The sequence below is a fragment of the Berghia stephanieae genome, chromosome 1, assembly GCF_034508935.2.
Source record: "Berghia stephanieae isolate SIO BIC M18660-M18661 chromosome 1, UCSD_Bste_1.3, whole genome shotgun sequence".
Lineage (NCBI taxonomy): Eukaryota > Metazoa > Mollusca > Gastropoda > Nudibranchia > Aeolidiidae > Berghia > Berghia stephanieae.
Genome location: NC_088360.1, coordinates 91,782,048 through 91,807,004, shown reverse-complemented (window position 1 = coordinate 91,807,004; position 24,957 = coordinate 91,782,048). Strand labels below are relative to the sequence as shown.

Here is a 24,957-nt window from a genome sequence, read left to right as displayed (position 1 = left end):
CTCTGTGTGGATGGGAACAATGGATATGCTGAAATTTAGAATAGTAAACAGTAAGGCTATAAACTGAGCTTTTGTTTGATACTTTTGTCAATTTTGTATCTATTATAGTTTTTAAATTACAAGGGGCGTGTCAGACTTTTCAGTCTACCCTTGTATTTATATATATTGGTCGTTAAATACAGTAAGAAACATCATGTGTCACCTCTGCTAAAAGAGCTTCTTCAGCTTCCAGTTAAGGAGCGAATATGATACAAAATTCTGGTATTGTATTTTAAATGTCTTAACGCATGTCAAGCAACTCTCCTCTATGACAAACTGAAGTTCTATACACTGACTAGATCCCTCCGCTTGTCAGCCAATGGAAATCTGCTTGCTACTCTTACGTGTCTAGTGGAGGATGTTCTTTTTCTAGAAATGCCTCAACTCTTTGGAACAAACTTATGTTTAAAAAGCATCTTAAACTAATAGTTTGATGCACCTGTAAAGCATTCTGAGCACTTTCTTGTGATATGGTAGAGCACAACAAATACCCTTATAATAATATATATATATATTATATATATATATATATATATATATATATATATATATATATATATATATATATATATATATACGTATAAGGACAGAATTCTTCAGTTATGTCCTTCGTTGTCTTAGTAAATTTTTCACGGCACCCACAAATGATTTCACAGTTTCAACTAACTAAACTGAGCAAAGAGAGAGAAGAAATCTGTGTTAAAATTATGAGTGATGCTCAGGAACTGTGGGGCTGTTTTTTCCAAGTGATAGGCAAATACTTAATGGTCTCAGGTTATAACTTGGCAAAAGCTACAATTGTGCAGACAAATGCCTTCTACCTTCTTTCTTTCCCTGACCCACACTTCCTGTCATGCCATCCTCTTGTGTGTGGTGTGGTGTGTGTGTTGGTGTTTCGGCAGTGATCAATATTCACTGTTTTGCCAACAAAAAGGCGTGGACAACTTCATCAATCTACGAAACCTGGTTGTGCAAACATTGAGATCAGTTGGCTTCATCAGTTTGGGTCCCTTGTATTACAGCCGTGTTCGCGTATTCATCAAAACAGGGATTCAACTAACTTTCCCGGCTTTCCTGTGTAGTTCAACAAATTTGTGTTGCACTGTATATATATATATATATATATATATATATATAAACATTTGAAAGATAATTAAGATTGTTTGTCTTCTACAACGTTGTTATCGAACGTTGCTCCCACCAGGAAGTGGAAGTGAAAGTGTAGATCTACACTTTCACTTCCACTTCCTGATGAGAGCAACGCTCGATAACAACGTTGTAGAAGTCAAACAATCTTAATTATCTTTCATATGTTTATAAATAGCTCCTTTTATACTAAAGTTGAGCACTATTATTTCATGGTTTTTGTTTTTATAATTTATATATATATATATATATATATATATATTATATATATATATATATATATATATATATATATATTTATATAAACCTTCCTATTTCCCCCAGATGATTGGAGTGTGGATTGTCAATGAGTGGATGAATCATTATCAGGATCAGTTTTTGCAAATTGTGGAGCTAGGACCAGGCAGAGGAACTCTTGCTGATGACATGCTGCGTGTGAGTGCTTTAGAAAGTGATTTAAATGAGGTTTAAGAAATTATTCAAAATAACTGACGAGATCTTATTTCACAATGAAATTTAAGGGAGAAGATGTAAATATGGTATTAGTGGGGCAAGGGGGAAGAGTTGTAATTTTTTTTTTCTTAAAATTTTTGAGAATGTTTTGCATTTTTGAAATCACTTGGTACTGAAATTAAAGCATGAGAAACACAAAATGATGTTTCTTCTCATTGATTGTAACAGTCTGTCATGACATCGTAGGAAATTCACATACAGTGGGGACTAAAATGAAATAATAAACTTATGTACAAACTATACTAACTGCCACTAAATGCACAGGCTATTTATCGGTTCATAATTCATTTGTTTATATTATTATTTAAATTGATATTTAACTTATTCATGAAGACATGCTTTACAAGAGACTCTACCGCACCTTTGTCCAACTGGATGGAATGCCTCGTGTATGTCAGGTTAATTGTCATCCAGAGTTGCATATCATGTTTGCACTTTGCTTTGATAACTCTGGCATACAGACATTTCATAATATAATTACAGTATATGATTGGCTCTCAAATGGTCAGATAGGGATAGAATATTTTGGTTGACTTTGGAGGTACAGTTCCAACCATTTGATTCTCACTTGAGGGGAAATAAAAGAAAACTAAAAACAAAAGCAGGTTGAATCTTACACTAATGTAGCCGGGAAATATTACTCAAACATTAATGCCCAAAACTTTATTCCTTCTTACCATCCACTCAAATATTTTAGTATTACCCTCCCACACCACAGTCCTTTGGCTGCTTTCATCTAATATCCTATTATTATTATTATTATTATTATTATTATTATTATTATTATTATTATTATTATTATTATTATTATTATTATTATTATTATTATTATTATTATTATTGTTTTGTTGTTGTTGTTGTTTTGTTGTTATTATTGTTATTATTGTTGTTGTTGTTATTATTATTATTATTATTATTATTATTATTATTATTATTATTATTATTATTATCATCATCATCATCATCACTATTATTATTGTTAATATTTTTATTGTCATCATCATCATCATTTTAATTATTTAACCTATCATTCTTTTGGTGAAATATTCAGTTTTAACAAACCTAGCAATATTCATAGCAATAATAATTCAGTGTTTGAAGATATAGTCTAGTCACAAACCTATAATGATGTATAGTATAAATGTCATTATTAAGACGAGAACTAATCCAGATCAATAAAGTGCTGAACTCTAAAGAGATAATAACTAACATTAAAAAGAATTTGTTGACCCTATAAATTAGATAAAAATTGCTATAAGTACAAATGGCATTATTTATTTCAATAAATTGTTGCCTATAGAGGTGCTTATTTCATCTTATTTCTCCATTCTTGAAATAGGTATTTTCTCAGTTTCCAACAATCAAAGATAAAATCAGTCTCCATTTGGTTGAAGTCAGCCCTGTACTCAGTAACATTCAAGCAGCTAAACTGTCAGTGCCAGGTGAAGACGTGTCATCTATTGAAGAGGATAATGGCATAGGAGATAAAGGGCCCTACAAGAAGTGCACTTCCAAATATGGCCAGGACATTTATTGGTATCAGAGTTTGACTGATGTTCCCAAAGGACTTTCGTGTTTCATTGCTCATGAGTTCCTGGACGCGCTACCTATACATAAATTTCAGGTAAATGCTTGTTAAACTTTAATTACTTTATTGAGTCACCATAATACCTTTAAATTTGAGCAGATCCTACCTTGCATAATTTATAAAACTGTTTGATTTGATATTTGGAAAGGCATTCAGTTTGAAACAAAAAAGGCTAGTTCTATTGACCACTTTAAGAAATTGATTGACAAAGAGATGAAATCATAAAAACATCAATGTGATTGATGCCGATGTTTGTGATAACTAATAGACCATTTATTTACGATTATTTCAATATTATATCCTGTATGGGGTAGAGTCCGGTAACTTCATCGATGGGGAAATTGCCGCAACCCTCCATCCCCAAGAAATAATGCCTGGTAAAACTTTATCCTTTCACCCATCACGTCGGAATAGTCTGTATTTAAAAAAAAAACATAAGTGTATGTATTGCTTCAGTTTGCGGGAAACAAATGAAAAATCTTTAAAAGTTATTGCACATCAAAATGACATGTTAATCAAGATGCTGTGACATCCTTGATTTTTTTACTGTAACGGCAACCAGTAGCGGCAAATTTACCCAACGTGCGACGAATGTACCTGTGTTAACTCTTCATGAAAATATAATTAATTGACCAGGTAAACCTATTGTCAGTGTCTGGGTTGCCCAATTGTCAAATTAGCCGCTCACGGTAGGCCAGAAATGAGACATTGAAAAAAAATGGTGAAATTATCAGATTTTACCCTAAGGCATTGAAAGGATATATCATTGTTAGCCTATAAGAAGAAATGATAAGTTGGTACAAGATTTGTAATTATTGAGACTGAAAAGAAAATTTATTTGGAATTCACAATGCGTTTTCAGTTTTATTAATGTTTTTTCTTTCTTTCTAAAATTCAAATTTGTTTTGAAATTCACAAAGAAATTTGTTTGAACCAGTTTTTAGAGAACGGTATTACATTTGATTGATTGTGATCGATAATTATTGCATTGATTGTGACATAGATTTTTTAAAAAATGATTTTCTATGGATTTATAAATAAAAAAAAAAAATTTAAAAAAAAAAAAAAAAAAAAAAAAAATATATATATATATATATATATATATATATATATATATATATATATATATATTTTTTTTTTTTTTTTTTTTTTTTTTTTTTTAAATTTTATTTTTATTTTTTTTTTAATTATTATTCCACTAAATTGGAAAAAACATTAGAAAACAGAAAAAGGATGGCGAGAATTACTAGTTGATATTGACCAACAAGATGACATGTCTGAAAAGCTTCGATTGGTTTTATCTCCTTGTGATACAGCAGCTTCTATTGCTTACCTAAAGGTAAATTGATGATCTTATAAATTATTTTTTATTTTTAGTTGGGCATAAATAGTTGTATTTGAATATTTCCTAACTGTTTATTGTTATTTTTGCACGCCAGAAGGTGATCAATTTTTTTGTTGTACAGTGCAACTCCTGGGTAATAACATGACCCAGGACCATATTATGTCATTATCAAAGGGCATTGTTATTCCAGGGTGTGGTGAGACCTGTAATATTAATGATGATATGCGGACCAGTGTCTGTGATAAGACACATCCCAACCACGTCAGAATGTGTATTTTTCCTGTTGACAAAAGATTTACCATATACACTTTCACTCTTCAATGTCTATTGTCATTGTTTTGATCATAAACATGGCTTGAATGCCATTTTCCCTCTGTCGTATATCTGGACCTGAGACCAATATTTATTTTATGAAATGGCATTTAATAATACAACGGAACATATCTTGATTTTTTTTTCCTTCTTGATTTGTCAACGAGGATGTCAGAAATGCTGGTCGGAAATGATGTTACCTATAAAGCTAGATTTGTTGTATAAAACGTCAATGTCAACTGCTGATTATTGTTATATCGATGTCACTAAACAGGGGTTTTTACTAAATGTACAGTAGTCATTGCTTTTCTGCACAGTTTCCATTTATCATAAGCAAATAAAGATCTTATATATCGATGCACATTTTGTCTGGAAGATACTTTTGACATCACAATTTTATAGATAGTGACAATTTGCAGGGAACCTGCTGTTAAAACTTTTGAAATAACTTTCGGCATTTCTGGTACGGCTCTCAGTTTGTTTAAATCTTATTTTTTAGATAGATGACAAATTGTAGTTGTAAATAGTTTGAGGTTGGATCAAATTCTTTAGAATGTGATGTCCCACAGGGGTCAGTTCTTGGACCTGTGCTTTTTGTTCTCTACATATATCCACTTTCAAAGGTTATCAGGGACTTTGGCCTGTCCTACCACCAATATGCTGATGACACCCAGTTATTTGGATCTGAATATAACAAAATGTCATTAATACATGTGAAAAATGCATACTGGGTGTAAGAGATTGGATGCGTAGGAACAGGCTAAGGTTGAATGATGACAAAACGGAGGTGATGTATGTAGGGAACAGAAGATTTTGGACCGAGACGAAATTGAAAGTGGGAGAGGTGTCAATAGATATTGTTGACAAGGTCAAAAATCTTGGAGCATTCTTAGATTCGGAACTGTCAATGGACCATCAAATTAAGACAATGATCAAATCATTGATGTGTCATTTGAAATAAATTATATCTCTTTAATAGTTCCTTTCTGAGGATGTTACCAAGAAACTTGTTGTTTCTCTTTTATTTTCAAAGCTGGATTACTGTCATGCTCTGTTGTTTGGTGTCTCGGAAAATAAGCTCAGGCAGCTTCAGACAATCCAAAATAATGCTGCCAGATTGTTCTGACTTTGCCACACCTCTCTTTTGCAGATTACTGGCTGCCTGTTGAGAAAAGGGTCAAATTCAAAGCATGTGTCCTAGTTTATCGTTGTCTTGAAAACTTTGTCTCTCCCTACCTCATAAAACTCCTAAAGAAATATTCGACAACCCAACCTTTGCGCTCCTCCAATGACACCACCCGTTTGGCTATCCCACGCATTCGTACAAAGGCGGGAACAAGGTCCTTTTCTCATTCTGGTCCATCTGTATGGAACACCATTCCACAGAGCAACCAAGAATCCAAATCATTGTCTGTTTTCAAGAAATCCTTGAAAATATTTCTTTTTTTGATGTCATGTACTTTCTATATTGTTTTGTGTTGATGTAATTTAAAGCGCCAAGAGCCTCATTATTGAGGATACCGTGTGCGCTTTGTAAGAGTCTATTATTATTATTATTATTATTGTTATTATTATTATTATTATTATTATTATTATTATTATTATTATTATTATTATTATTATTATTCTTAAGAGATGATATCCAGCTGTAGGGGAAAAATGACCTCCCCACCCTTGTCCCCCTTCCAATCAATACTTATCACAATTTTCAAACTCGAAAACATGTTTTAATGGCTTCCAATTGAGACAGTCAGATGAGATTAAAATGAGGTTTAATTTGAATAAGTTGTTAAGATCAGTAATCATATTTTTATTAGATTGAAAGTAAATATTTGAGTTTGTGTTGTAATAAAGAAAAATATAGACATATAACATCAACTGTACAAAACTTTATGTGTTCAATAGCGACATGATTTTACTAAAAGAAATAAGGCACAGAGGAATGAATAAGGCATTGAATAAGATCTAAAATGTCAATATTTTTGAAGGTTTTTGACTCGAATTTTATTAGAAATATCCTTTTTTTTAAAATTTAGTCTGATTTTTTTAATTTCAAAAATAAACAGCCAAGTCTGTCAGCCACTGAGGAACGTGATCATATAGAAATAAGCCCAGGTTCTGCTCTCATTGTGCAGAACATTGTAAAGAGAATCAAGGAGTCTGGAGGATTTTCTTTAATAGCTGATTATGGTCACGATGGGGACAAAACAGATACATTTAGAGTGAGTATACTGTCTTCAGTGAATTGATAGTCACCACTATAAAACCAGAAGTTTTGTTTAGAGGTTGCATACTAGACACAATTTTTCATTATTCCTAACTTTTCACTAAGAGGAGAACAATCTGCAATCATTTTTTTAAAATATTCAAGTATTCAGTAAAATAAAGAATATAAAAAGATGGAATTTAAAAAATAAGAAAGAAAGAAAGATAAACTAAGTCAACCAATTTTATAACGCCTTAATCCTTATTTGTTCAATTGAACAACACTGGCCACTCTTTCCGAAGTGTCACTTTTCAGTGAATCATCAACAATCGTTTTATATGTACAGTAGAATTACTTTAAACCGAAATTTTGGGGACCTTCTAAACCATTTCGGTTTAAAGACATTTTGGTTTAAAGCAAGTTCCCGTTTTGCAATGTTTTTCAAGGGTAGTAACTATTTAAGGAATTTGCTCATTTAATCGTATCATGGGTTTCCCGTTAATGGAGTTGTTGAATAAATGCTGTCTTCGTAACCATTAATTTTTTTTTTTTTAATTAATTAATTTATTTATTTTTTGTGTGTGTTTTAAAAATATTTTTGGGGGTTTTCGTTTTCAATTCAAAATTGTTGAAAGAGTTGAGTTCGGGATGCCGTGTATTTTACATATCTCTGTCTTGATCAACTTTTTTTTCATCGACTTCACATAGTATTTTGATTTTAAATTCAAACGTGTAAGCACAGTGCTTTCTTTTAGACATCTTTTAGTAAAATGCAAAGCTAAAATAAGATCGAAAAATTCTTGTGCAATAATTGATTATGAATGATGCCCAGCTACTCAGAGGTGAAGTGAAATGGAAATGAAAAGGCGTGTCAATGCTAAGCTGTCTTTTGTTGAAAAGCCATTAGGTTCAAAGGCCTAATTACATAGAGCCTGCCCCCCCCCTCACACTCACATTTAAACAAAGTGGAAATGAAATGGCATGTCAATGGTAAGTTGTCTACCACCCCCCCCCCCCCCCCTCCTTATCGTCGTGTTGCAAATCCAGTCAGTTCCAAAGCATCAACACATGAGCGAGAACATCTTGCTTGCGTGATTCTACACCCCAACTCCCCCTCTTCCTCATTTTTCGCCTGCCAGTCACCCGCTGTCTTCCTTTTCCAGTCTGTGTGATTGTGGTGTTGGCCAAGCCCAAGTGCAGTGATTGAAGTGTTTGCCTCCCCCCCCCACCCCACCCATCACCCTCATCTTATACTTACGCTCTGTTTAATATCGCCGGGTATTATTACGTGTGGCCTCCTTCCCGAATTTTTGAATAAAAATATAGAGAGAAAAAGGGAAGGTGCTCTCAAGTTGTTTCGGTTTAAAGAAAGTCCTGCTTAGAAGTATTTCGGTTCGTAAGAATTAGTACAAAGATAATGAAGAAACTAGCACAATTTATTAAATTCTTTGCGGTTTAAGGTATTTTTCGGTTTAGCTTCTTTCGGTTTAAAGTAATTTTACTGTATTTGATATAATAGGGCTATGATAAGTCAAGGTCTGATAAATGTAGGACAGCAAACATTCTCTCTCATGTTCTGAAATTGTCTTTATCTTTGACTGTCTTGACTGTTTATTCCTTTGTGTCTCCAGGCATTCAAGAACCACCAGCTCCATGATCCTTTGATTGATCCTGGAACTGCTGATTTGACGGCAGATGTGGACTTTTCCTACCTCAAGAAATTTACAGATCTTCAAGGTTTAATCTCAGTTATATTTTATTTTTATCTCAATTTTTTCTCCGAGATAAAAAGAAAGATATCCTCTGAGGATGAGTATAAAGAGAATTTTTATTTAATAAATAAAGATAGGCATAATGCATAAAACGCCATAATACTCATGGAACTTGATTATATTCTAAATTTATGTATCTGGGAACGTTTGCTTGCTACAGTTTTAAGGATGCTGCTCTATCATTGAAAAGCACTCCTCCTTATGTAACTGAATGGGAAAATGTCACAGAGGTAACTTGAATTTGATAAACTCTGAACTACCTACTTAGCTATCAATAAAATACGTAGTTAATTTTGGAAAGGGAGCGGGAGGGAGGGGGGGGGGGGGGGGGAATGAGCGAGCAGAGGTAATTTTATCACCTCATATTTGGACTGTCATATTTTTACCGACTGAGCTACTAGTTCTACTAGGCTCTCAACAGAATAGTTACGTAAGTTGGGAAAAGTGGGGGCTAGAGAAGTGTTCAAGATTGTGATGGTTAAGGATTACTTTGTAGTCATGGTCCACGGCAGTTTTATTTGCTTATTTATTTTGATAGATTAGAAAATTCATGGTTTTAATAATTGTTGAACCCATACAAAGGTAGGATTGATAATATTACCATACATTTTTAGAGAAAGAGTGAGAGAGAGAGATTACCCTTGATATTTCTGTTACAGTTGATCTTTATCACTTTCTGCAGTTGATGTGTTTGGACCAATAACTCAAGAAAAATATCTAATAAATATGGGGATAGGATATCGATTACAGGTAAGGTCACAGCAAATAGGACTACTTTGTTAGAACGATGGTTTGGTCAAACTTGTGATTTACATTACATCATTAGTTCCTCAAAGACATTGGCATAATTGAAGGGGTTGATCTTCAAGTTTGACCGCTCCTAGAAGTGACTGACGACAGCGATGATGCCAGTAACCTAGAAAGTCAAATTGATGAATCAATTAATATTTCTTCCGTATCAGTAAAAGATGAAGTTTTAATTGCTGAGCTACAGGGAAAAAAAAAAAAAAAGCTCCTCGGCATTTTGATGCTGTCTGGAATGGAGGCCAAACTGGACTTGGGCTCTGTAGAGTATAGAACTAACCCCTTCAATTATTCTAATAAAATTTATTCTAGATGTAGTTAATGAGAAGGAAGGCAAAATGTGCTCAATGCACTTTACAAGGGTCCTAAGCCAACAGCAACACTTATCATTAAGAACAAGACATGAGGTAAGGGCTTCTTACAATTGTTTTTGACAGATACAACACTATTATTTGTCAGTTAACTTCTTTTACACTGGACTATGGTGATAAAATGTGAGTAAAGTGCCTTTTCCAAGGATTCAACTTTGCGCATCCACAGCAGGACTTGAACCTTCAACCTACAGGTCACGAGCCAAATGCACCAATAGAACACGTGTCAAACAAATCCATGCTATCATAATTATTCACTGTTGTTAAGATGCTCAACATTACTATTTCAGGCTCTATTACAGAAGGCAAAACAAGAACATTGGGCATCCCTCATTTCCGGCTATAAAATGTTAACATCACCTGATCAGATGGGAGAAAGATTTAAGTTTATGTCAATTACCTCCAAATCAAAGAACAACTACATACCAGCAGGCTTTGTGGATTTGAACTTTGGGAATGAATCAGAATCATAAGAAAATGTCAATTTTATTTTATTTTCCATGTGTTATATCCGAGTTAAGAAATTAATATTATGTCCTTGAATTGTTTGACCTTTGTTGTTTATACTTTCAAAATGTCCACAAACTTGATCATAAAGAGTCAAACCCATAACGTTTTGCTTCTGCTCTTCTCCAGCAGATGCTTGGGACACTATTACGTTTCAATTAATGGATAAATTTTTTACCCACCTAATTCATAATTATGACTTTTGACTAACAGTGAACAGGCTCTTGTAAGCCAATATTAAAAGTACTAGAATCTAAGCACACCTACGGCTCCAACGTTCATTACAAAAACGTTTGTCCAAGCTCCACATAATGTCTAAAATTCCTGTAAGATAAATGTTAGGTTGGCATTTATACAAGACTGGGACAGACTGTTGTCAGGGGTTTTACGGCACTGTGACACTTTTATGTCATTTAAGTGCAAGAACAAAAAATGAAGAAAATCAAAAGAATATAAATTTACATTTACAAATAGAAAGGAAGACAAAGAGAGCACTTCAATACAAGTAGATCCAAGTCCAAGCACAATCAATCAAGACATCAACACAGGATTCAGCCAAGAGTTATGCATTTAGTTACAAATACATGGTGGCTGGGGTCTTTTGACCTCCCGTGGTGGGGGGGGGGGGGAGAGGGCTCTATTGCTGTGTCTTACATTCTCCTATATCTGTTTTCCCTTTCCGCGTTGATCTCACCTTTGTTCTGGATTTACTTTGCTCGGGGTTTTTTTTCCTGGTCTTGGCATGGATCATAGATGAGAGGGAGGCTGTTAAATGAATAGTTCCTTTTATTTCCTAAAAATTCAGTGTAAATATCAGATTTTTTTTTTCTACTGGACAAATCATACATCACTAAACCAATAAACTGCAATATATTTGAAAAGATTAATATTTTTATTAAAATATGAAATTGAAATATTTATCACATACAAAACTTTCACACTCACAGAGCAGGCCTTAAATATTACAGGACAATAAACAAAATGTTTTTAATTTGTAAAATGTCGCATGCTCACAAAATCTAACTATCATTTGTATAATGTAATATGATTTGAATCTAAGTACAATAAGGCGTATTAAATCAATGTATCATTACAATAGTTCCAGGGACAATAAATACATACTGAATTTTTATTTCCTGTCACTATCAGCATTCAATGCCAAATTTATCAAAGTTTCTGAGAATTATTCCAATTTGAAGGTGAATTTTTCCCATTGCAATAGTCTGTAGTCTGTACCGATCAGCTCCACTGTAAATAAGGTCTGAATTTTTAAGATGAGGTCCACCCCCAAGGAAAAACTGTGAAACACTATCCATGAATGAGCCTGTCGGTCGCCAGGTTGGACAGTCTATTTTATGAAGTCCTGGAGATGTAGGTAGATGAACAAAACCATAACCATACAATTCATTGCGTCCAAATGCATCTTGATGCCACACCTGAAAATGTAATCTAGGCCATCCTAACAAAAAAAAATGGAAAAAGAAAAAAAAAAGGTTATAATGGATACATGGAGAGTTAAGTTTCTTAAAATACTGAAATGTTGCAAATACACTTACAAGTGCGAGAGAAAAATTTTATTTTAAAAATATAAATTAAATATAAAAAGAAAAAGCTTTGGGACATCAATTCGAATCGTTTGATTCAACACACCATTATCAATTTTCAGAATACAGCATTTTCTGTGAAAGAAAGCCATGGCTATAAAACAATAATTAATTCTCATGACCGTGAAATATATTATCACGCCTCATTCCAAGTTTCCAGAAATCCTAAACCGAATGCAATCAGTCTCAAGTCAAAGACCTAAGTTTGGTGGACAACCCAATCATTCATGATCAAAATAGTCTCACTTCATACTAAAATCTTTGGATAAAAATTTAATGACAAACCTTGGATTCCTTTTGTTGCAAAGTGAATGTCAATGGGATGTGCAAAATATGCTGCATCATGACTTTGTGGGGTGTCTACTTGTGTCTGGCCCTCTCTCAAGCCATTTAAGATCTTCCATCCACCACCTTAAAATGTAGGGATAATTGTTAAATGTGAGACATAGAAGCGCCCCGGATGAGAATCAAAACTTAATATAATTTGTCTCCAACAATGCATGAGACCAGAACAGATAGCATCCCCTGCTCCCATTATCACTATCACTGCCATAATTTTTTTTTTTTTAAAATCATAAGGGCTAGTAGATTTCATTCAACCTCAAGATAATGATTATCAAAATCTAATCAAAATCTTGTAATATTTTAAAGTAAAACCAATTTTAAATAAATTGATTATCTAAATCACATTATGCATTGTGTGGTGCCAAACTACTTTATGCAAGCCATGTCAATGCTTGCTACATAGCCTTAGTAGAGAGCGGTGGGGGCTGCCTGAAGTCTGGGATCGAAAAAATACTAACAAAAAGGTAAAAATGGAAAGGCTTCGGATGGGGAAATGATTTGTCAGGTAATGTGCCCCTTTGTTCCATAAAAAATTTGATGGTAATGCGAGACATCCAAAGTGATATTGACTGGACACATTCAGCTTCTGTACCATTCCCATCCATTTTCACCTCTACATATCCTTCCATCTCTCAAGGTGAATTGAATCTTGTGTTCACAGCCTTTTTAGAACTGGATAGGATGATGCATCTCAATCTGTGTTTGTGCTTGCATCAACTGTCTCACACCATCCCAAAGCCACTGAAGTTGCATTGTTGTGTCAAAAAGTTTGCAACTACATGAATAAATCCAGTCGATATCACTTCGAATGTCTTTTGTTACAAGAAATTTTTGATGGGTCAAAGGGATTCCTTACATGGCAAATCATTTCCCCATCCGAGAGGTTCCATTACATTATTGACACTTCTGACTTTGGTCAATCAAAATAATTTGACTACTACCCTCTTTCCCCCCCCCCCCCCCTCCACTCTCTCTTTCTCCCTCTCACTCTTCCATATATCACATTAGCATGCACATACACACAAACACAAAGGCACAGAAAAAAGTCTTCCATAAATATCTGTCGTGGTGGAAACAATTTTGATGCCAAAGAGAAGCCAAACAGGGAATAGAGAAAATGTTTGATATTTCCATTCAATGTATCTGAGCGGGACTTACTTAAGTGTGACATAGTTATGGATATTTGTGACTTAAGTTAAACAAGAACGAGTAGAAAACATAAGATTTAATTAATCCTATTAAGGAAGTCTGTTACTAATCAGAATCATGAATACAGTGAAACTTTTAGATAACGACACCTGTGAAAAACAACAACCCCAGGATAGCAACATTGACCTCTGGTCCCAATTTTTTAATATACATAATTACACTCCAGCACAGTTTCCTTGAACACGGTTTCCTCAAACACACGGTTTCCTCGAACTCATTCGAATGTCAAAAAAATTTTCCTTGTTATCATTCCATTCCTTCCTCGCTAATTTGTACCTCGAACTAGGTTTTCTCTAAGTTCACCCAGCCAATGTAACAAATTTAATTAATTAAAAGGGTTTTTTAAAAACGCACCCAGTGATTTCAACTACTGATGATTTACGCTGACATTGACAGTTACGTATGTGTTTATCGTATGTATCTATCTACACTACAGGTACGTGTAATCAGTATGATACACACGCACAGCCACTCACACACTCCATCGCCATTTTGTATAACATACACCTTTCTCTTATTCTTATCACTTGCCATTCATTCTAATTTCAATGCCACCTGCCATGATTAGCTAATGATTGACAATGATGGTAAATGAATTTTGTGATACAGCAACCCCCCCCCCCCCCTCTCTCTCTCTCTCTCTCTCTCATACACACACATAGATCAGCTTGTAGCATGTCATGTATATATTTCCCACAACATATCAAAAATGTAAATAAATAATAAAAATCCTTTTTTCATCCTCAAGTTGTCTAAGGGTCTTTTCCAGGGAAAACTAGAATAACCCAGTTGTCAGCTGCAGCATAGTGCCGTAAATTGAGCTAGGGAGAGGTGGCTTGCTGAAGGCCACATAACATGATGGATGTTCGAAATAGGTATCTTTCGGGTATGTAGCAAAGTCCATAACGTTGAGCCACACTGCCCTTACCCCTCCCCTCGCTTTCAAGTTGTTATGGAAAGGCATAGTTTCCTCAAACTTTTTTGCATGTCCTGAGGAGTTCAAGGAAACTATGCTGGAGTGTAGTAATAAAATCCCCAAAATAGCGACATACATTTTAGTAAAAGCAACAATTTACTTTTACTTCTATCAATGACACCATTTTATTTCCTAGTGTAGACGATTTTTTTGTTTATCAAAACCAATGAGTTTTTCAATTGGGGTCGAAATGTTTGTAGTGATTGGCCAAGTGAGGTTCTATTCGGCAACTTTTAATGCCGAAATTAACCATGAGACCCTGGCAGCAGCAGCTTCTAATGGTCTCACACTGCAATAATATGATGGTCTATCCAGGAGGCAAATTTGTTGCCACATTTGTGTACAATCGCAAATCTGTCCGGTAGCCTCGTCACAACACAACACTCGACCAAATCCAATGTGGCTTCAGGTTCTTTGCCACAGTGTGTGGTGCTATCAAGGGTGTCATTGCCAATCACTGACAAATCAAGAATTGAGATGTGTTCTGTATTATTAGTAAATGTCGTTAGACTGCACTATTGCCAGTTCAAGCGCTTTTAAATATCAAAACAATGACACTACACATCGGAGAGTGAAAGCTTTATGAACACTTTGTCAACAGAAAAAATAATACACATTTTAACAAGGTTGAGACATGTCTTATCATAGGCACGGGTCCATGCATCACACAATTCTCTCCATGCCCCCTTTTTCCACCATCTTGATAATCCTGGAATAACAACACCCCTGGATAATGACTAATTCTCTCATCCCGGGCAATGTTGTTATCCAGGGGTTGCACTGTAATGCTTTACAAGTTGCACTATTTATCATTTAAACAAGGTGGTCGACGATTATCAGATTTCTGCAAACCCAATACCTGACATTGTTGTGTGTCCAAGTGTGTCCTCTTCAAGTTTCCAAAAATTGTCTTATTTTTTAAAAAATCTATTTGTTTTTATTGCTTGACGAAAAACTTACCTGTGTGAACTCCCCATTTACAAAAAAGACTGTGATCCGGAAATCCAGAGGCCCCAACAATTTGTCCAATTACATGTACTTCTGCCATTTCTATTTTTAAATCAATGAGAGAAAGGCATTAAAATTTTGATACTTGTAAAACATAACGATATCAATTGTAAATTCAAATACAGCACATCAGCCCCAATACAACAATAATACAAATGCAAAGGAAAATACAGTGCAGCACACTTCTAACGACATCTCTATAGCAGCATGGTGCCCTCGTCCCAATTTTTTCCTTATATATTAATAAAATCTCACCATAACGACATAGTGTTTCTTTTATTATTGACACATTTCAGGTTTGAATAACTCGAGAGCTATGTCAAATTTTATCAAATGTTTTTTTGCCATATGTGCAGAATTTATTTAAGTTTAGATTGATAAAAGTTTTAACACTGTGTGCCCTTTGGTAGCTGAGCTACGATGTCATCAGTAGAAAAGAGTAAATGTGACATGAATCATAATTTATTTTAGCTTTGTCCGACATGATTCTCAAAAGTTTATTTCATTTAACATATCAATCTAAGGATATCAACTTGGAACAGTGCCTTGACACTGTAAAAATCTTTTGTGTATGACACCATCAGTGATTCGATAGCATTTTGAGATTTGACCTTGGTGATGGAGTTTTTATGAAAACAAAACAATGAGATGGAAAAATGGCTGAAAACAATGAGAGAACCATGGTATTAGGGTTGGGCAAATCTGGGTCGAAATTTCAATTCCAGTGATTTCTATGGCCAAATAGTGTGTAGAATAGGAATCTGGAAAATTTTTTTGAAAAAAATGATTCTTTAGGTTGGTTCAGAGCATTTTTTTGCAAAATGGCCGATTTTTTAGGCCAATTTTGATTTTTTTTAGATAATGCCTTTAAAAGACGCTTTTTATGCTAAATGTAAAGAACAGGTGAAGCCAAACACAGAAAACAAAAAACAAAATTAAAATCGGTTCAAAATTTCAGTTTTTATTGACTCATCATAATTTCCAAGATGGCCGCCGTTTTTAACAATTTCTTAAATAATTTTTTTTCCCCTTAACCAAATGTACAAGTGTGACACATGTCTTAACCTGTTTTTGAAAGGAGAATACGATTCTGGTGACATAAAATAGAAAATGAGTGATTTGGGTCTTTAAAATGAGCAATTTCTGTCTTTTCTAAGAAAAAAGGGGAAAAGAATAGGGTCAAAGGTCAAGTCAAGGTCACCCATCGTCATCTTGATTGTCTACTTCAAATTTGTTACAGAATAACATTTGTTCCATTTATATTACTCAGTCCATTTTTTAAATCACTCAAGGGAAGCAACTCTAATTACTCAAAATTACATTTCAAAATGTGTAAACAATGTCTTGTTGACTTTCAGATGAATGAAAATCAGCCATCAAGATGAGTGCCGTAACTACAAGAAATGAAGCAAAAAAGGATTTGTTTGGAAAAACATTTAAAGAACTTTATGAGTTCACACCAACTGCAAGCTTACCCGCTGGCCATATTGTTATTGGTCGAATGTTGGCATTATGCAAAACTACCAAAGGTATCAAATCATACAGCCGTGCTGATGCCAGTAAAATAGTAGCAAATGAGTTAAGAAGAGACTGGATTAACAAAGAATGTCTACCCTATGAAAGAGCCTGCAGTTGCACAAAGAATCCAGAAAGATTATGAAAAATTTAACGCCTTAAGAAAATATGAAAATTCAAAGAAGATCAAGACTGAGAAATGGTGTGAAAATGCTGAAAACTTCAGAGATTCACTAACAAAAAATGCATATGACATACGATGTAATGATGCATCTTTCCAAAAGCAAATGGAAGAAGACTTTGGAGTAAAGATGACACAAGAAGATATTGATTCTCACCAAGATAACTGTTTTGGGAGTTATAAGTTAATGTGTACCAACACTGTACCCAAAGACTGGGAGAGAATGAAAAAGAGAAAGCAGTCCAGAGAGGACTCAGTTCAAAAGAAACGCTTCAAACAGTGTGAAGATGAGAATGAACAGAAAGAAATAAATAGAAATGAGTTACTAAATTCAGTGATAGGTGAGAGTATTGACTCTGGGAACCTTAATCTTCATTCAAAGAGAAGACTCTTTACAGACCCAACAAAAGTAAACGCATCCTCATCAAAACATACCTTTGAACATATGAGTATGAATAGAGAAAAAAATTCCCAAGATTCTCCCATAACATTTCCGAAGGTTAAAATAAGAAACACCTTTAAAGCATTAAATGAAAGTGTGATACGATGTCTTGTTCAGTGTCAAAGTGAGAGCACATGTTCAACAATGGAAGTTTGCAAAATAATGGTGAATGTTGCCAACATTGTATTTCATCAGGATTGGGAAATGCCAGAAAATAAGCATGAAGATGAATGTACCGAAAATGATAAAGATGATGAAACTTACTCATCAAGTGAAGAGGAGGAGCAGCAGGAGGGGGGTGAGAGGGATCAGAATGAGAAAAAGAAGCGAAAGTGTAAGAAAGATCTTGCTTTCACTCTACCAAGTCGAAGAACAATAATGAGATACCTAGAAGATGCATCCTATATGAGTCTAAAGTATGTAGCTCAACAACTTTTGAACAATGAAGAATTTGTTGTTACTGTGGGACTTGATGACACAACAAAGGCAGCTAGTCATAAAACATATGACATTAAAACAGACCATTAAACCATGAAAGGTAATTGTCAACCCAAAAAAACTCTCACAACTGGGTATATTGAAAATCTTAGTCATACTGGGGATGATGGAGCGGCTGCCTATAATCATAAGTTAAAGTAAAGTGTCTTTCCATTTTAGCTGATTGTTCTGTGGAGGACTTAAAGAGCCATATAGATTTTTGGATGTCAGACAGACGTTCTGATTTGGATGTTCTTTTGGAAAACTTAGGTGTGGATGATGAGAAAAGACTGAAATGCTGTGCTCATATAATTTTGTGTATAGACAATGCAATAGATAAGGTTTTCAAAAACACAGAGCAAATGGTAGGCATCCAAAAAATCCTGCAACTCTCTGCTGGTGAGGAGATTTTCAAATCACCTGGTTCTTCCATACACACGCTTGGGTTAATTGCCATTGCAAAATTGCTCTCTCCAAGTCACGCCTCACATACTGTCTCACTGTACAATGAATACAAGTTATGGCTAGAATCTAATAAGATTGAACTTTCTAACACATTCAAAGGCTTTGTTAGTAACAGGTTTGGTCGTATTGCTGAACTTGCAAAGATTTTTATCAGCCACCATGACTACATTAAAGACTTTTTTGAGGCTGTCGTAGATGTTAACAGCAACAAGCTTGTTCTAGCCGTGGCCACATTTATACAAAACGAATGGTTCACTGCATGTGCCAGAATATATGTGAAAGTTGGAGAGCTCATTATATTTCCCTTAATGGGGTTTCTAGGCATTGACAAAAAGGGTCAAAAGAATGTAGTGAGAAGTTGGTCATCTGCAAAGACCTTCTTTGATCAGAAACTCTTTCTCTTAAAAGATATACAGTGTACAATTGAAGAAACAAGCCCAAATGGTATAGAGAAGTTAGAAGCTGCATGTTTAGGAGAAGTGATTGAATCTGTGGAGAGACAAATCAATATGGTTCCTTATTTTAGAAACGAGGAGAACAGCAATGTTGATACCATCAAGTGGGGAAGTGCACCACTGACAAATTTAGGATGCGAGTCAGAATTTTCCAAATTTGACCACAGGGTGAAAGTCGCAGGAGGAAGCACGTCAGTACAAACTCATTCAAAGAAGAACATTGTTGTGACAAATGGACTTCTAATAGACTCCTCATTCAAAGATTTGCCTGAACATGGAAAAAGACAAGAGTGGTATTGGGCCAGATGTTCTAAACAGATTTCTGAAGTTCGAAAACTTGAAAAAGACTTTGTAGAAACAGTAAAGGCAACCAAAAAAATTGCCCTCATTAAGAAAGAAAAATTGAAGTTAGAAAAAACTAGGAAAACTTTGAATACTCTTGAGCAGTGCAAAAAACATGGTGGACCAATCACCCCTGGCTGCATTGAACTTCTTGAGCAATTGAATAACACCCAACTGATCTTGGAGATTGGATATTTGCGGCTCACTACTAGTCCACATATTCGCCAGATGAGGCGTGTAAAACAAAATGGAAAGTACATAATGCAAAAATTCACAAAAAATGAACTGTGTACATCCATAAGAAATGCAATTGCACCAGTAAATGAAGTAAATGAAGATGTTGAGTCATTGCTGAATTCTGTTCTCTAAAAAATAATCTGATGAACGTTTAATGCATTAGTTGGTTGTAAATGTTAAATCCCAAAGAAACAGTTTCAATTAAATAAAACTAAAGCTTGTTTTCCTTCTGTTCAATTGTTATTTTTTTGTTAGAGTGAATTTATATTGGATGTATGTTTTAATTACATAAGTTATGTGTCTCAAACTTTCTGACTTCATGCAGTTCTTGGAGAATTCAAGTTTTTTAAAAAAAAATATAGTCATTTTTTTTCTCTTTCAGCCAGTGGAATGGCTCTAAACCAATATTGTAGCGTGCAATTTATAAAAATAATGTGATATTTGGTTTTCTTGACCCCAAAAACATATAGTTTGCCACAAAAATCAAGTTTCTAACCCTAATACTTTTTCTGTTATAGACCTTTTTCTACTTTCGGCCTTGAAAATGGCGGCCATTTTGAAAAAATGCTCTGAACCAACCTAAAAAAATTTTTTTTTCAAAAAAACTCACCAGATTCATAATCTACACTAAATTTGGCCATAGAAAACACATGAAAATTTTGAAAAACTGAGAAAAAGTGCATATTTGCCCAACCCTCATGGTATGCCTATGGTTTCATGAAACTGGATCAATAACTCATGTGAGGAGGAAATTTACACAATTCGTAAAAAATACCCCAGCTAAAAACACAATTCTAGCCTGGTACAACAACTTTAAAACAGGTTCAGTCACCGGAGCAGTACCAAGAGGAAGAAAACCACTCACAGAAGGCGCAATCAATGGTCTGTGTATTATTCAATGAAACACCAGGCAGTCATTGAGGTCGGCTACAAGATTAATCACTGAACCTGTAAATATTGGCTGTACGGAACAATGTGATCCCCAACCCTATTTTTTTAAAAAAGAATAGATAAATTATCGACTTACTATTTGGAACAGTATCAAGCTGACTTTTGGGTGCTTCTGTAAAAAAGTGGGCCCTATCAAGCAGAGTAATTTTACCGATATTTTTGACAAACAACCAGGTCGCCACAATGGATTTTGTGTAGCTTTTTTTTTTCTTTCCAAGAGACGGGGATTTTTTTAAGTTTTCAAAAACATATAATCAGGAAGGAAGTGGGGTGAACTACCTATCCAAAGTCATATTTTACATCAAATTCCTTGCTATGCCCCTCTATGCTTATTAATTGCAACATTATGCATTTCTATTATGATTGTGATGGCAATGTACATATCATATCCCATCATTTCTTTTGAGACTCATCAAATCTGATATGCTTGTCTAATACACTTGTCATTTCATTTTCAATTATGTTTTTTTTTTTTGGTGCATTCTTTTCAATATCATTGGGCAATTTTGCCTTGTTTGATATGTATGTTAATTGTTATATCTAATTCAATAAATGGCTCTCAACTTATTACATGACATTTCAAGGGACAAGGAAAGTGCAGTTAGAATTTTCCAATAGTGTTATGTACTGTTGCCCCAAAATGTGGTATATGTAGATGTTTAATGACAATTATTAAATCTGGCAAAGGTGACAAAAGAGTCTATTGGTGCCCTGACCGAAATCAGTCAAATTAAGCCTGCTCTTATTTCGAGTCCAGTAAGCTAACCATTTATCAACTTGTGAGTCTAATTTTAGTTTGGTCCTGTAAAATTAATGTCTCAACCACAGCTTTCTTACCAATTTCATGGAGCAAATATACAAGTAATCTAGAGAGAGATATGATCCTCTTGGTTGAATAACAATCACTATGTTACCGGTGGTCCAAGCTTGACTGTTGAAGTTGATGAAAGTGTCAAGACAAAACAAAAATATAATAAGAGTCCCCAAGCATTGGGTATTTGGTGGAGTGTATAGGAACAGTTTCCTTGTTTAAGTTCCAAATAGGGAGGTCAATACACTCCTACCAATTATTAAAAGAAACATTGCTCCAGGATCAATAATTCACTCAGATGGATTTGCAAGCTACAAAGGTATTGCCAATTTGCCAGTAACACCCGCATACCAGCATCTCGTGGTGATCCACGATTGAAACTTAATAAATCCAGTCTCAGGGCTTGCATAAATACAGTTGATGTGAAACAATTCAAGAGCTATGATGGAGTGCATTCAATAATCCTGGAGCTTCATCTTGACAAATCCATGTAAAGACACCACACGAATGTCTGAATAACATTCTCCTACACCTTTCACAGTTCTACAGAATTTAAAGTAGGTTTGGCAACATTTTTACAAAATTTGACTGCTATTTCTCTTGATCAACAAAAAATATCTGGCTAACATAACATTGGTAAAATTACTCCGCTCTACAGAGACCACTTTTTTTACGAAAGTACCCATTATTTTCATATCATTTCAGCTCACAGTAGAGTCATTTGATTATTTTCAATAGGTTATAATATATATTTTATAATACTGGAAGAACAGTCTTAAAACTTGCAAATTGAAAAGCTACGTGGAAATGACCCCTATATCGACCATGATAAAGAAAGATCTGTTTATAGTTTTGCTCTTATTAATTATCAATTATAGAACTTAACAGCTTTCTTCGAGAACTCAAATTCGATATAAAAAACGAGTCGAAAAATTGTTAAGAGAAACACTGCCAAATAAGTCAATGTGAAATGATGGCATTCACCCTAGGGTACTTAGAGAAGCCCATAAAGAATTGGCAGAACTGCTTCACATGATTTTCCAAAGTTCAATTGAAGAAGGCACTCTTCCTGAGGACTGGAAATCAGCAAACATAACAGCTATTTTCAAAAAAGGCTCAAGAATGAACCAGGGAACTACAGGCCTGTTAGCCTAGCCAGCATTGTCTGTAAAATTATGGAAAAAATTGTGAGACAACACATACTTGATCATCGGAAAATAATTTACTTAGTGAAAACAGTATGGCTTCGTGAGTGGAAGGTCAACAACACTTCAATTGCTCCATTTCCTTGAAAATTTGCATACATCATTGGACTTCAATATTGACGATGATGTTATATATATGGACTTCATGAAAGCATTAGACTTTGTCTCACATATGCGATTAATGGGAAAAATGAAACTATTGGTATTACAGGAAAAACCATCAAATGGCTAACATCGTTCCTGATTGGAAGAAAGCAAAGGGTAACTATTAATGAAGCCAAATCAAACTGGAAGCCTGTTACAAGTGGAATCCCACAAGGAAGTGTGCTCGGCCCTGTCATGTTTGTCATGTTTATCAATAATTCGCCTGAAGTGACTGACTCCACGGTTTATATGTATGCGGATGACACAAAGCTCATGAGACCTGTAGAAAATAAAACCGGCCAGAAGAAGTTACAAGCAGATCTTAACAATCTACAGGAATGGTCTAGGAAATGGCTTTTAAAATTCCACCCGGAAAAATGTAAGGTATTAAGCTTTGGATCTGAGGACCATGAAAGAACTTATTATATGGATAGCAACGGACAACCATTAAAATTATGCAATATCTTAAAAGAGAAAGATGTTAGGGTAACAATCGACTCACAACTGATGTTTAACAGCCACATAAAGGAAAAAATAAATCAAAGCAACCGTATACTTGGACTTATAAGAAGATCTTTTAGATTTATGGACCAAAATACTTTTTGCAAATTGTTTAAGGCCCTTGTAAGGCAACACCTGGAATATGCGCAGGTGGTCTGGTCTCCAATGTCCCTGACCATAAGTGATGATATCGAAAATGTTCAAAGGCGAGCAACTAAAATGATAAGTGGACTCAAAGACAAAACCTATGAAGAAAGACTCAATCTCTTAAACCTCCCAACACTGTCATATCGGAGACTTTTAAACAATATATATGATCCTTTTACGGCTAAAGGAATAATCACAATAAATGAAAGGCACACAAATAAGCTCAGTCATAGGCCAAGTTCAAATAATAAACAATGCTGGTACTTCTCACATCGTATGCCTGCTTATTGGAATTCCCTGCCATATGATGTTGTGATCGTCATCTCTGAGCACATTTGAAAAACGACTCAATAGAGCATTTGGGAACAAAAGATTTGAACGAGTGGTGCATCTACAAGACATCCCCTTCTGGATAAAACAGGAGCTGAGCATTGAAGGACATTATTCCTGTAGCTCAGAACTCATCTTATGGTATGGAATTATAAATTCAGAAAGGAAAATTTCAAGGTTTCCAGTCTTTCTCTAGTCTTTCGTGCCATCTTCGACATGGGGATCAAAAGATTAAAACCGTGATGAGGTAGAAAATTCAAATTACCTAAGGAATTATTGGTTACATCTGAAGATAGTCTTTCACACTAGTCTACACAGCCTGATACTGATAATGATAATTTGAATAAACATGATTGGGCGACATCATCACAGTCAATAATTTTATTTGAAGGCAATTTTATTAGACAGAGGAGTTTTGATAGAGGTAAGCGTCACTGCGCCGAATACAGCATCTCAGAATCATCTTGATTTTTCACATATTTTAAAGCAAACGAAAAATAAGAAAGGAAAAGAAGAAAAAAAAAAGGGGGGGGGGGAGAGGAGGGATCAAGTCAGAACGTGAATCCAAGCGTAAGAGTCGTTTTTGTTGTGGACTGTCCGTTACTCTTCAATCAAGATAAAATATGAAGATACGGCTAGATAAGAAATAGTATTTGTATGAATGATTACCTAATAATCCACGTTTGAGATTTTCATAATATTTCAAGAATTCATGAAATAACCGCTGGATTGCATTGATCATAAATCAGCCATATTGTTTTCATTCACAACAGAAGAATGAGTAGTATAAAAGCCAAAAAGTTTGATTGGAAATCTAGATTAAGATTAATTTCTTATAAATGACGTGTATGCGTTAGCAGTTAACTGGCAAAATATACGATTCATTCTGAACAATACGTTGAATAATTGAACTTGTGACGGATATAGGTACGGATTCATTGACCATGATTGTACCAACGAATATTATAATTGATTATAGACATTTTATGAGGTTGTACATTGTTTAGAT

General features: G+C 34.6%; 2 protein-coding genes across 4 annotated transcripts in view; one reads left to right on the top strand and one right to left on the bottom strand.

Annotated features, from left to right (window-relative positions):
• LOC144961949 (protein arginine methyltransferase NDUFAF7, mitochondrial-like) overlaps positions 1–10,639 on the top strand; it is a 15,577-nt gene extending 4,938 nt beyond the window's left edge. The window contains exons 3-9 of the mRNA XM_078894968.1: positions 1,510–1,620; positions 3,038–3,322; positions 4,506–4,625; positions 7,010–7,165; positions 8,781–8,886; positions 9,604–9,671; positions 10,387–10,639. Coding sequence (XP_078751094.1) covers positions 1,510–1,620; positions 3,038–3,322; positions 4,506–4,625; positions 7,010–7,165; positions 8,781–8,886; positions 9,604–9,671; positions 10,387–10,569 — 1,029 coding nt within the window. The 3' untranslated portion in view covers positions 10,570–10,639. The remainder of the gene's footprint in view (positions 1–1,509; positions 1,621–3,037; positions 3,323–4,505; positions 4,626–7,009; positions 7,166–8,780; positions 8,887–9,603; positions 9,672–10,386) is intronic.
• An 837-nt stretch (positions 10,640–11,476) lies between these two features.
• On the bottom strand, positions 11,477–24,770 carry LOC144961960 (B9 domain-containing protein 2-like). 3 transcript variants are annotated; one of them, XM_078894973.1, is made up of 4 exons: positions 24,618–24,770; positions 15,698–15,787; positions 12,493–12,618; positions 11,477–12,062 (listed from the first exon to the last, which is right to left on the bottom strand). In XM_078894973.1, the coding sequence occupies exons 1-4, from the start codon at positions 24,688–24,690 to the stop codon at positions 11,749–11,751; spliced, it is 603 nt and encodes a 200-aa protein (XP_078751099.1). In that variant the 5' UTR covers positions 24,691–24,770; the 3' UTR covers positions 11,477–11,748. The 3 variants fall into 3 exon arrangements, with proteins under 3 accessions (XP_078751099.1, XP_078751101.1, XP_078751107.1); XM_078894975.1 differs by lacking the exon at positions 24,618–24,770 and adding an exon at positions 24,214–24,234 and having other exon boundaries at positions 11,610–12,062; XM_078894981.1 differs by lacking the exon at positions 24,618–24,770 and adding an exon at positions 20,725–20,746 and having other exon boundaries at positions 11,610–12,062.
• Between the last annotated feature and the right edge of the window lie 187 nt (positions 24,771–24,957).